Here is a 14,098-nt window from a genome sequence, read left to right as displayed (position 1 = left end):
TGAGCCAGAGGCAGGCCCCGCTCACAGAAGTTGGCGAGAAGAGGTTTGTTAGAAGCAGGTGCATTCACACATAAGCGCTAATAAGAGGAACTTGTGCCAAGATGGCACCTGGACAGCCCAATACAAGGACACTCCATAGACATAACAAGGAACAGGCAGGTGTATCTTAAAGACAGGGTCAAAAGGACAGCATGATGGATAGATCTGTTTGTCTGAAACAACATGATCAACACCCTAATGAGCCAAGAGGCTGTACCTCAATACGTCAGTAGGGATGAGTAATCTGTCCTGTAACTGTATAAAAGTAGGTCCCGGAGTGCGCATCTTTGTCTGGCCTAGGGGGCAGTGGAAAGTCCTGCCACTGACTTAGCCGGTCATTGCCAGGGGGCACAAATTCGTAGTATGTCTTGTAGAGTCTACGGGAAACTATTACTGTGCTTCGTTTGACAATAAACCTGGCTCGGTTTCCTTCGTACCTTACTAGAGTCTGTGGTCACTGGGGGTTCTGTTGGGGTCTGCTGTGTCAGCTATCTGCGCAGAACTGGGGCAGCACACAGAGGGAACACACACGCAGCCAACTGTTATCATCATCGAATAAGAGCAGAGCACCTCACCGGTAGCTACTGACAACAGCTCCTATCGCTCAAGATACTCAAAACAGGAAGATCCTAATTCTGAGATTTTTCTAACATTTCAAACTTACTGCAAGTCCAAATACTATTTTTAATTAAATATTTAATGGCGTCTGTTTCTGTTATTAACTTTTTAAGCTCCAACAATGGGCTCATACTTACAGATATTTCGTCAATGCTCCATACCTTATGTGACTGTTCATTTTATCTAGATTTAGAGAGATCCTGACTACACACAGAAGCTGAATCAATTTAACTAAAATGGGTTTTTAAATTGATTTAGTTAAACTGGTGCAAAGAGGGGTGTAGTCACTCTTAAGCTGCCTTGTATGTGACGTATCAATTTAGCTTAATTTGGTAACTGACAAGACCAGATTCTCTTTTTCATTTTTATCCCCACAAATTCCTGAAAACTGTCCATTTGAGTGTGTGTCACAAGCAGCCCTGAGTAGAAGACGAAAACATATCTGATGTGCAAGTTGGCATTTGTTTTGTCTGTCTTTCTAAAGTGTGTGCTTTTGAGTGTGTTCTTGACTTTGTGCATAGATGATCTTTAACTAGGGTTACCATCCGTCTGTATTTCTCCGGACATGTCCGGCTTTTGCGTCTCTAAATAGCTGTCCGGGAGGAATTGGTAACAAGGTTAAAATGTCCGGGTTTTTTTTCTCCCTCGCCTCCCTCCCTCCCTTCCATGCAGAGTGCGGCTGCTGATTGGGCGTCTGGCGGCTGGGCTGATTGACCCGCTCCCAATGGCCTCCAGCAGCCAGAGCCCTCCCCTGCCCCCCCCCTTCTGTCTGCAGCCCTGTGTATCACACAAACTGACCCACTGGGCAGTGTGTTTTGCAAACACGTGGAGCCAGAATGGTAAGGGGAGTCCGGAGGGGGGGGGGGCGGGGGGGGGGGAGAGTCAGGGAGCGGGGGAGTGTTGGATGGGTCCCCGGCCTCCACCTGCCACTCCCCCTCCGCGCATCCCCCCCCCGCCTGCCTCTCCCTTGCCTGCTTGTACTGCCAGAGCCAGCAGCAACTTCTGTCTGCTGCCCCCCGGTCCTAGCGTCCCCCATCCACTAATGGGAAGACAGGCTGCCCTTCCCCTGCCCTTCCACCCTAGCCCTGAGCCTCTCCATCGCCCCAAGCCCCTCAGCCCCAGCCCTCATCCCCCCGCACCCTAATCCTCTGCTCCATCCCTGAGCCCCCTCCTGCATCATGAACCCCCATCCTCAGACCCACAGCCCTCACCCCTGCCTGCCCTCCTATCCCCAAACTCCCTCCTAAACTCCCTCCCCCTTCCCACACTCCCCCCTCCTGCTCTCAAAGTCCCTCCCAAAGCCTGCACCCCCTCCCTTTGCACCGCCTCCCACCCCCAAACTCCATCCCAGAGCCTGCACCCCTCACCCCCTCCTGCATACCCACCCCCTGTCCCAGCCCGGAGCCTGCACCCAGCACCCAAACTCTATCCCAGAACCTGCACCCTAATCCCCAGCCCAGGACCTGCACCCCAGATCCCCTCCCCCCACCCAACCCCTCTCCCTAGGGGCAGGTGCGGGGGGGTGGGTTCTGGGCACCACCAAAATTTCTACAACCCTGCCACCCATGCGAGTGGATAAGGGTCAGAGCAGTCAGGGGACAGGTAGGGTCCTGGGGGGGCAGTTAGAGTGGGGGGTTCTCAGCAGGGGGCAGTCAGGGGACAAGAAGCAGGGGGGGTTGGGGTTCTGAGGGGGGCAGTCAGGGGTGAGAAGTGGGAGGGAGTGGATGGGGGCGGGGTTAGGGTGCCCCCCCCCCCAGTGTCCTCTTTTTTGATTGTGGAAATATGGTAACCCTATCTTTAACAGAATAGTCTGCTATGGTTTCCTGAACACAATTAGTAAAAGATTGCTTTCTATCCTCTGATCTAAGGGTGAAATATTTGTTCAGGCAAATCAGCAAGTAGAGCCATCCGATTGTGTCCATTATATGCCCTGCCCCTAACAATGCCTTTTCTTAACAAGATTCCAAGTGATATATTTCTGTTTTCTAAAGCAACATTAAACCAAAACATCATAACATAATTGTATTTGATTTGAACAATTAGCTTTTAATGACTGGATTAATACAACACTTGTAGGCAAAATAAATGATGATGATAAATATTTGCAAGGTTTGTTACTATATTTGATGATTTACATCTGTGCCTCCATAAACACACATAGATAATACAATTGTGAGAACACCTATTTCTGTATTGCACTAAACTGAATTTCACCGAAATATGTAATCTAAAGCATAGTTTCCCTTTAAACTACACAATTTCCTCTGTTATGGTTCGTTGTTACAGCATGGTTGTGTTTTCCTGGTTCTTTTCCCTTTGTGGACTATATGGGTCCTGAAAGAATTCTAAGTATTGTGGCAGAAGTTATAAATGCTGTTTCCCACTACATTTCTGTATCATTCACTGCAAGGAACAATGAAGGAAGATACACAGTGATGGATACACTATAAATACCTAAATATATAAAATGCAAAATTCCCCTGTGCGGGGAAAACCATTTCAAATGTTGCCACATGAATAGATGCAAAAGAACAGTCCAGTTTGCAGATATCACCGCTGTTCACATTTACTGTTATAGTGGTACAAAGACAATAATCTCTTTGAAATGACTCTCCAGCAGGACAAACACTTGCTAATCCCTGAAATGGTTCCTAAACTAATCACTTCCTAGAAAGCATACATTTAAAACCAACATTTATCTGGTTATATTTTTTAAAATTTATATCCATATTTTAAGAAAATTCAAACAGGCTCCAACCACGCAGTAGCAACTGAATTTTCTCATTTATAATCATTGGGCAGGCAACGGTTAAACAAACATTTTAAAAACTCCCAGAGTGAGAAATATGAAAGGCTAACTTTGAGCCTGAATCTCCCGCAAGTAATAATGTACCGTACTTAAAAACACACTAATGCATATATAGGCCCTGTAAAAAATACAACCAGATAAATGTAAGCATTCTAGGAAGTGATTAGTTTAGGAACCATTTCAGAGATTAGCAAGTGTCTGTCCTGCTGGAGAGTCATTTCAAAGAAATTATTTTTGAGCAGACCCACAAGAGTCCCTTGGCCATGAATGTGGAAATGTATTTTGATGAGTTTTAGACATTTTTTTTGTTAACTTTTGACAAAAGTTGGAAAGAGTAGCCATCTACAGCCGATGCCTCTGTATTAGGTACATGAAATGATTGTGCTCTCTTAGAAAAACAAAGAGAAAGCGATGTTCTGAAGTGCAGCAACTTCTGCCTTGGGACTTTTACTCTGCTGCAGTGGCTCTTGGTTGAAATAAACGATTCTTTAAAATGAATGACCCACACAGAATGCTCAGTGTTAATAGTAAAGCATGAACATAAGTCTTTTCAGGATTGGGCCCTATTGAGCATTAAGTTAAAAAACTTTACTGCATGACTGATTGCCAGAAGTTAGAAAAATATTTGGTTTAACCAGGGGCACTCATGTTCAACATCATCTATGCTGTTTTGACCTACCTTTGCTATCTTAATTTTTGGCCTCTGTTAAAAATTATTGATTCTGGTATCACATTCCTCAGATAATGAAGCTTACAAGCCTAAACCTTACATCCTAAATACACACTAGCTTAAGACATGTGATCCTACTGACTATACCATATGTCCTGACTCTCAGTGCATTAGACTGCAATGATATAGCAACTAGAATATATTTTATTTTACTAAGCTTTCTAACGGCATACTGAAAATAGGCTGACAGTATAACACTTTGTACTGTTATTTCTACTTACATTGCTCACATACAGTGTTAATAATTAATATGTTTTCAAATATTTTGTTCTCTCGCTCCACCACTACTTAATGTGGTTTTCAAGCGTCAGCGAAGCATGGCAGAGTGCCAATTATATGTCAAATGATTTCGTTTATAAGGTCAGTAGCCCCAAAATGATTCACTGGATTGCATTTTTTAGGATTAATAACTTGTCTTTGATAATGTGTTTTAATATCATTAGTCAGAGAAAAGAACAGGAGTACTTGTGGCACCTTAGAGACTTTTTGTTAGTCTCTAAGGTGCCACAAGTACTCCTGTTCTTTTTGCGGATACAGACTAACACGGCTGCTACTCTGAAATTAGTCAGAGAGTATACCATATTTGTTTGTCTTAATTCTCTATACTCTGAGAATTTTAATCTATAAATTAAAACCAAAAGGCAGGTACAAAAGCATAAGGCAGAGACTAAAATTACAGATTCTGGCTATCTAATTAATGAATTACATCTAGTTTAAACATAACTTCTTCTCAGTCCCCTGTGAGGTCTACTGACTTATGTCCACTGGGACACAGATGAGGTGCCTAAGGGTTTAGCTCATCTATCTTGATGTCCTAAACTGCGGGAGAAGGATTCACATTTTTCACAAATAAAGAGTAAGTATTTCATTTTTGCAATGAAGATTTTTTACAGCTTCTTTTTGCTTAGAAATAACCCTCCATCAATATATTTTAAACACTTTAAAAGGGAAATCATGCTTTTATTCTGCATCAAAAACATTTAAAAAAGAATTGTTGCAAGAGTTTTCTGACAGCTGGTCTTAAAAAATGTCTATGAGCACTTTAGCTTAATTATTTTTTATATAAAAGTAGTTTTCTGATGCATAACACTTTGCCTGTCATTTGACTCAATATGAAAATCTTTAATAGATTATTATTATTTGGGGATTACTTTGAAAACGGTGTGCACATAAAAGCAGATCAGCTAGCCTTCCAAACTGCCATCTAATCACATACATTATTGACTTCTGTCTGCTTTTACTTCTGATGTCTTTGCAATAAATCCAAGATACGTATTACATGGGGAAAAAAAAAAAGTTAAATCAGGATAAGCCACTTAATAGAAAAGTTGGGCAATAGTCAGTACCATTTCTTATTTTTACTGCTTCATTCCCTTCCCACAATAAGCTTGGCAGTCATAATGTCTCATTTTTTTCTATTGTAGACAACTGTCTACTAAAGCAGAGCTGGTTCTGCTACCATTATCAGAGTGGGTATGGCCATCAGGCAAATGGCACACCAAGCAGCTGAGGTACAGAACTACTCTGATCTTCAAAGAATCCAGCTGGAATGCTACATGCTGGAACCTGAAGCCTCTGCAGGCTTCATCTGCCTATTAAATTAAGGTGGTTGCAATTTGCTTTATTTTATGAAAATCTGATGCTGTTTTCTGGTTGGCTTTGTGGTGTTTTTTTTTTTTTTAATTTTTGTGTGTGCGCAAATTGCCAATTCAGCCCTCAGCTGGGCAAAATCTTGGTAACGCCTTACATTCATTCTTTGGGTTAGAGAGACACACAGTGATTTCAGTGAGAGTTTTGGGTGCTCAGACCCCTGAACATAAGGCCATCACTGCCCCCAAAATAAAAATGTGTGAAATATACCAGACAGTTTATCTTAGGTACAAAATTCCAAATTCATTGAACTGTACCACCCGTCTGACTCACCCCAATCTAGATTTAAATATAGGAAACATTCTAAAAGCGAAGAAACACATTTTTGCCCAACACAGGTTTGGAAGAAAGGAGGATCCTCACCATGTCTTCCTGGGATCCACAGGTTCCTTTCTCCATTTTACATCCCTCTCAGCTCCCAAAACAAGTCCCCGGAACTGGGAATCTAACCTAGATTAATCACGTGGTAGTATGAAGGACAAACCACAGAGCTACTAGGCTGGGTGAAATAGTTTTAACAGGCTATTGAGCCAAAGAATGTCACTGCTAACAACATGAACTGATTTTGTTTAAAAAAGGATTCCATTCTACCCTATTTTTGTAAGATTTCGTAATGAACAGTTCCATTGCTTTGTGACTGTGTTCACTCAATGCTACTGATGTCTGTTAGATTTGAGTTACCTTTATTGTCAGTCTCTTTAGATTTTTTTTTCTAGTTTCTCTTATTATTTTCTTTTAAAAAACAAACACTTTAAGGAATAACACCCTTTTCTGTGAGCTCAAACCTGCAAAATAGCCCCGTCACCAAACTGCTATTCTCCTCATGACAAGCAGCAAACAAACAATGGTCCCTCAGTGTAGCAAGCACTATGCATTAGCCCCATAACAATATCAGCTGCTGTGCTAGCTTAGCACATTAGAAATGCTGATTAAATATATATTTGTGTGCAGTTAACTATACTTTTGTTTTGTTGCTTATAGGCTTTAGATAGTACATTCTTGGCTGATGTTCCATGAGGAATGTTTTTAAGGACAGCCAAAGGAGTATTTGCTTACCATGAAATGAGGTTGCGTTAAAATACGTTTTAGCTCTTTTGCATCATTGTTCTCTGGGTAACATGAAATTTCTTCCAATACCTGCAAAACAAACAGCACAAATGTCAGTAAAGCTAACTGCTCTCTATTCTTTCACAAAACTGTAAAAAGCATACTTTACTCTGGTTAGTCATAATCCCTGTAGCACCAACACGATCAATGGGTTATGACAGTAAAGGGTCTTTGTGAATGGAAACTTTTTTCAAAAAGAATAAAATATCACATATTAATGTCTCTCTTTGCTAAAGAAAGAACAGATTTAAAGAAAGCAAAGTCTCTCTTCTCAAACTGAAAATATTCTTTAAAAGGTCATTATTGCAACTGCAGAAGTAAAGTGTTAACCAGCAACTATATAAGTCGCTCTTATCAAACTCTGCTTCCATGCCTGAATAGGGGCTAAGAAACATTAAAATAGAATTAAAAACATGTATAAAATCTTGAATTATCCAGATTAAAACACTGTTTCTGCAAATTAAATGGTTAAAAAAATATGAACCGTAGACAGTCCATCTGTTATACCACCACAAAACTCACGATTCTATAAAAAGAAAAGAGCATTTCATCTCATGACTGGGGCAGAAAAGGAAATGTATTTTAACTCAGTCCCTTACAGTCTGATATTTTCAATTTTATTCTCAACAGTCAGCTGTTTGGATGGCGGAAACAGAGCACTCTGCTTCTGGCAGTGGTGCCAGAGATTAATTGGTAGGAAATTCTGCAGAGCAACGTGGTTGGCACAAACCCTCCCTCCCACTGAGGATAGGATCTCCTCCTCAAATCACTCGCTCTCATCTTTCCACAGAAGGGTAAACAGGATGCATTTTTAAACTCCAGCATTCTGCTAAAGCTGCATTTTAGCTCTCGTGGTTGAACGTGCAAGATACACAACTCAATTTTGTCACATGGGCATGAGTCACTATACTTATTATGGGCTGAATATGTTATTCTGAGTATTTGCACATTTTTATATCTAGTCTCACTTACTGGTGGATTGTAGGTTGCAGGGCTGTCCGTAGGGAAAATGGCGCCATGGGCGAACTTGTATTTTGGCATCCTTTCTTTGAGTTTGAGACCAGCAGTGAGGGGTGCACAGTGCGAGGACCAGCTCCTGGCCCCAGAGCCCAGCCGGGCTGCACAGGGAGAAGTTTCTGAGCCCGGGGGCTCCCCTGACCATGCCCCCACAACTGTCTAACAGGAGGAGAGCCTGCGGGAAGGGGGGACCCAAGGGCTGGCCTGCTGGATCTGCAGGGGCAAGCCCCGCTGCCTGCACCTCCCCACTAGGCTGGTGGCTCCAGGCGGGCCTGTCCACCCTCCTGGCCTGGCTGGCCAGGGGCTCCAGTCCCCTGGCTCTCCCGCACTTAGACCAGGCTCACCAGCTTGTGGCACTTGGACGGCAGCCCCGACCACAGCACCTTGGGTGATCACCCATGTCGCCTATCCATAAGGCTGGCCCTGGTAGGTTGTAGTTACATGTATAAACCACACAGGACTTAAAAGGAGAATAGATTCCATACGCTCTAGAAGTTTCTGAAATGCACATTTGAGTCTTATTTCCACACTGGAGTTGCTGCCTTAACTTTCTGAGTATGTTTATTTTTCTGTGCTAAAAATAGACGTGCGCGCCATCCTGGAATTAACAAAATTAAAGGAATTCAGATACTGACAAGCTTCCCATTCTTTTTTCTAAGTAAACTGCAAAATGATTAATTTGGTGCCTGCAAAGGTTCTTTTCGTGCCTGGTAAGGGATAATTTGCTTGTTTTTAAGGTATATAAGATCAAAATTGGTAAAACATAACATCAGCTGGGAAAGGAATACTGGATTGTTTTCATGTGATATATTTTATACTGCATAGAATCCTTCATCTTGTGGTAATCATCTATTTAAAACATTAATTTTGGGCTAAACTTTCAGCCTCAACTTTAATGTGTCTGCAATGTTGGGAATCATTAGGAAAAGGATAGACAATAAGACAGAAAATATCATATTGCCTCTATATAAATCCCTGGTACGCTCACATCTTGAATACTGTATGCAGATATGGTCGCCCCATCTCAAAAAAACGATATACTAGAATTGGACAGGGTACAGAAAAGGACAACAAAAATGATTAGGGGTATGGAATAGCTTCCATATTAGGAAAGATTAATAAGACTGGGACTTTTCAGCTTGGAAAAGAGACGACTAAGGGGTGATATGATAGAGATTTATAAAATCATGACTGGTGTGGAGAAAATAAATAAGAAAGTGTTATTTCCTCCTTCTCATAACACACGAACTAACGATCATCAAATGAAATTAATAAGTAGCAAGTCTAAAACAAACAAAAGGAAGTATTTCTTCACACATATACCTTTTAGCAACTACTAGTAATTTCCCAACCCAGTCTGATTTTTGCAGAGCATACTTTATTGCCCTCATGTATTGGTTGTGTAGGGACATTTTCGCCAAGCTGTATTGGTTTTGTAGGGAAATACTGAGAACCCAAATTAGGATCACTAAAGGTACTTGAAAGCTGTGAGACATGACCAGAAAGGGCTAAACAGCTTGCAGATTCAACCTTTAAAGACATATTAGAGAAGTATATAAATGGTAATTAGGACTATTCCTTAGAAATAGTTAACCTAGTTATGTTAAATAGACTAGAATTTTGAAATGCAATCCTGTATTGTTAGAGAATTGGAGGTAATACTAATTGTATGTGTTTACTTATATCTTGTTAGATGTTAACCATGTAAATAGACAGTTCCTGTGTATTATTATAGCTATTGATTCAGAGGTCAAAAGGAAATATTAACATTTAGATGAAACGTAGGTGTGATAAGGTCATTGTCTATATTTCACTTTAAGGTTTGTGGTTAATTGTTTATAAACTGCTTAATGGATAATTACCTTATGCTGATGAATGCAACTAGTCACTTGGGTATGCATAGAGACCAGGTAGCTCTACTTCAAAGCTGCTATTCTTCACCCAAGGAACACCCGCTGTGAAGAGGCTATCATAACCTAGCAGAAAACTGTATAAAGGACTCTTGGGACCTGATCCTTTCATCTTGGATCTGCTTGAGCTTTATTTCGGGGGAAGTTTGAGTCGTAAGACTGAGATCTCCAGTCCCATCTGGATCGCCCTGGATATGAAACATTGGACTGAAACTATGGACTAATTCGAAGATCTCTTTGCAACTCCAAAGCTCACCATCTCTATTACGAAACTGATCTCAGAACTGTACTCATGTCTGTATGTATAATGATCTTTTAGCCAATACTCACACTCTCATTTTTTTTAGTTAATAAGAATTCGATGTAAGTGTGTATTTGGGTAAGATCTGAAATATTTATTACCCTGGGAGATAATGTGTCCGATCCTTTGGGATTGGTAGAACTTTCACATTTGACTCGGCTGTCTGGGAGGAAGCTCAAAGGCTGGGTTGCTTTTAAGGGAACTGTGTTTTGGCTTCTCTGTAACCAGTAAGGCATTGTAGAAGCTGTTTAGTGCTGGCTTGGTAATCTAAGTATTGGAACATCCACCAGTTTTAGTGATTGTCTTCCCCATTCTTTGCAGTTTTCCCTAACTGAGCAACCTCAGTGTGGCCCCCAACCTGGTCACAAAGGCATTCAGGTATAAAGTGTGCTGCAGGGCTCATAGGCATTTGTCAGTGGACCTTTCTGCTCCCTCTAACACAGGGAGAACCCCTGTGCTTGCATTGTACTGTATGGCCAGCTCCCCCTACACAGCTCACCACTTCTTCAGTGCTGTAGGGAAGCTGAGTAATGCTCTCTACAGAGTTGGTAGGGGTGCCTCTTTGTGGGCCCTCTACCTCCTTTTCTCTGCCTGTAGCTGCAAGCACAGGCTCCTCTAAAAGGCTCCTGACCTGAAAAGGCTCTAGGAGCAGTTAACCTTCCAGACTCGGCTGTGCCACACTGATACTTCTTGAGGCCAGGAACCAGCAGCCCCCAATTACTCCATAGGGTTCCAGAGAAGCATGAGTGCGGCTGGATAAGAGTAATTTGATGGAAGGTATACAAGACTGATGTGGGGAAGTGGGAGAAGGGATAGATTTAGATGGACAAAGACATAAAATGTCTCACTGGGTAAAATTGTGAGGGCTGCTCAGAAGGTATACCTAGGCTGTTAAAGTCTGCCAATCTGGCACAAAGACATGTTTCAATAAAAAGTAGTTAGGGAAACAGGAGAGAAACCTTCCAGGGAAATGTTAGTGAGACTTTTTGAGTCATATGTCATACTGCTCTGCATCTGATTTCCCTCCTCCCCGCTTTCTGGCATTAAACTAACTTTTGTTGCAGATACAATAAATAGCAAGCAAATCTGGATTAGATTAATAGATATTTCTAAAGAAAAGTGTTATTTAAGAAATTATACAAGCTTCAAACTTTTGCTGTATTCAAACCCACTGAATATAAAATATATGCAAATGATCACACTTGTCCAAGGACAAAGCTCCTCTTTTTTATATCCCTACTGACAAGTCAGAGGTTATATGATGAGGCTTCATAATGAAAACATTCCTTACAGTCTGGGAAATGATAAATTTACAAAGCATGCCATATAACCAAGGGTAAAAACATTTTCACAGTCAGGCAAATTTAGGAGCCAGACTAGAGCATCGGCACTGTATCTATGATGAAATAATTTCACATTAAACAAACAAAATAAAAGTCTGAAAGTCTCAAATGCATTTCAAAACCACTTACCTCTTTGGCTCTCTGTACAGCATCACTTGGAGGATTCCTGATTTGTGGTGAAGATTTTGTGTTAATTTTGTCATAAAGCTGAAATCAAAAGGAAATAGAATACTGTAATCGTGTGCTACTTTGTTAGTGTTCAACATAACTGAATCCAACAGCCTATATACAATAACATGGTTAAAATATCTGTGTTAAACTACAAGCCTCACAGTGTTTTATGTACAAGTTTAGCAAACAAACTATTTTTTTTAAAAAAAAATTCTGAACACAGTGCCATCCATTCAAAATGTACAGGATATCATGGGAAAGTTTAGAGAGGTTGTGGGATTTTCTGTGCTTCCCATGCATTTTCAATAGGAGACTCTGGGAACCACAACACTTGTGCAAATATTTCTGTGAAGTTTGAATAAGTGGCACTATAACTCATGATAAATCATACATTCTGTTAAATATTTTAAATTAATCCAGAAATCTCACTTTTCCCAACAAATCAAATGCCAAGTACTCCAAATATTATACAAATTTTAACTAAAGTACATAGCATGAGAGAATGCACCTTCAGACAAAAAAGCTTTTCAAATTAATTGCTACAGAAAGCCAAGTCTTGGGAAAAGTGCAAAATTACTCTTTCCAGGAAGGAATGTTCAAACAAAGGATTATCCTCTCTTTACCAGGACTTTCTATCAACAGTATCAATACCAGCATGTTTAAATATGAAATCAAAGACCTTCACTTCTCATTTATTTTAGAAAATATTTTTGAAAAACCTAAATAAAAAAAAATACAAAGATAAGAAAGAGCTGACTACTTATGTTCAGCCCTCCCAAAGTGTGCCTGGTTTAAGGGAATAATCATATATTTTAGAAATGAATAAGCCACATATTTAATTCCTTCAACCTGAAGCATTCAGTATGTCGTATTTGCTTTAAACACAGTACAGAGATCTTTTCTGAATAATCCCCAGCTCCATCAGATTACTAGTATAGAATGTGACTTTGTAAATAGAAATGATCCAGCATATTTTAAATAGATTTTTAATGAAAGGTGCCTTCTTATAAATATAGGAAAGTACTCTACATTTACAAACCTACAAAATACATGAAGTCGTGGTATTAGGCACAGGCGCTGGCTTCCTTCTTGCCCCAGGGGGTGCTCAACCACTGCTCCGCCCCAAACCCTCACTCCACCCCACCTCTTCCCACCCCTGCTCCACCCCCACCACCTCTCTTCCTGCCCAGTTCCACCCCCTCCCCCAAGCGTGCCTTGTTCCCACTTCTCTCCCTCCCCCTCCCCCTCCAGCGCCTCCTGCACAGCTAATCTTATGGCCCTGGTATCTGGCTGCTCAAAATTAGCAGACAGCCTATTTGCCTCCCTGCCTTGCTCCTGTGGAAACTTTGCCTCACAGATATTACTGAGCACACAGCAAGCAGCTATAACCATGGGGATATTACTTTCAATGAGGTCTAATGAGCAAATTGTGCCAGCGACTCTTTAAATGGCCAAAGGCCCATTCAACCACCATTCTGCACTTGTTAGAGCCCATTGTTGAGCGACCCTTGCTGCTGTCCAGGTGTCTGGTGTCCGGCTCCATGAGCCATGGGAGTAAGGGGTAGTCAGGCTCTCCCAGGATCACTGTTGGCATTTCAACGTCACCAACGGTAATTTTGTGTTCCAGAAAGAAAGTCCCTGCTTTCTGCTTTCTGAACAGACATGTGTTCTTAAAGATGCGTGTGCATACCCCTTCCCGGAGCATCCCACCTTGATGTTGGTAAAACACTCCGGTGATCCACCAGTGCTTGCAGCACCATTGAAAAGTATCCCTTTCTGTTTATGTACTCTTTGGCAAGGTGGTCTGGTGCCAAGCTAGGGATATGCGTGCCATCTATCGCCCCACCGCAGTTAGGGAACCCCATTACGGCAAAACCATCCAGTATCTCCTGCACATTTCTCAGAGTCACTACCCTTCTGAGCAAAAGGCAATTAATGGCCCTGTTTGGATCACTACTTGGATCACAACAGGCCCTACAGTGGATTGACCAACTCCACATTGATTCCTCCACTGATCAGTAGCAATCTGGCATTGCAAGTTTCTATACAGTGTTCAGCACTCGCTTTTCCAGGATCAGAGCAGGTCTCCTTTTAGTGCAGGGCTGGGGAGAGCTCCGCACACAGTTTCTGGCAAGCGGCCTTGCACATACAAAAGTTCTGCAGCCACTGATCGTCGTCCCATAACTGGATAACAATGCGATCCCATCACTCAGTGCTTGGTTCCCAGGACCAGAAATGGCACTCCACTGCATTCAGCTGCTGCGCGACTGCCAGCAGCAACTGGGAATTGTTTTGTTCTATGGTTTCCAGCAGGGCTCTTGAAGTACATTGCCATGTTCCGTGCAGCAGTTTCCCTCCTAGCTCTGGAAATACTGCAGGTGATATTTGTAATGCTCACAATAG

General features: G+C 41.7%; 1 protein-coding gene across 15 annotated transcripts in view; it reads right to left on the bottom strand.

Moving 5' to 3' along the window:
* Positions 1–14,098, bottom strand: part of CASK (calcium/calmodulin dependent serine protein kinase) — a 414,387-nt gene that overhangs the window by 59,240 nt on the left and 341,049 nt on the right. For all 15 annotated transcript variants that reach the window (XM_054005578.1, XM_054005605.1, XM_054005628.1 and 12 more), the window contains 2 exons: positions 11,654–11,731; positions 6,903–6,983 (listed from right to left, as the gene is read on the bottom strand). In XM_054005578.1, the coding sequence (XP_053861553.1) occupies positions 6,903–6,983; positions 11,654–11,731 (159 nt within the window). The remainder of the gene's footprint in view (positions 1–6,902; positions 6,984–11,653; positions 11,732–14,098) is intronic.

The sequence above is a fragment of the Malaclemys terrapin genome, chromosome 1 (genome assembly GCF_027887155.1).
Source record: "Malaclemys terrapin pileata isolate rMalTer1 chromosome 1, rMalTer1.hap1, whole genome shotgun sequence".
In the NCBI taxonomy this organism is placed as follows: domain Eukaryota; kingdom Metazoa; phylum Chordata; order Testudines; family Emydidae; genus Malaclemys; species Malaclemys terrapin.
This window is presented reverse-complemented; position numbering and strand designations above follow the sequence as displayed.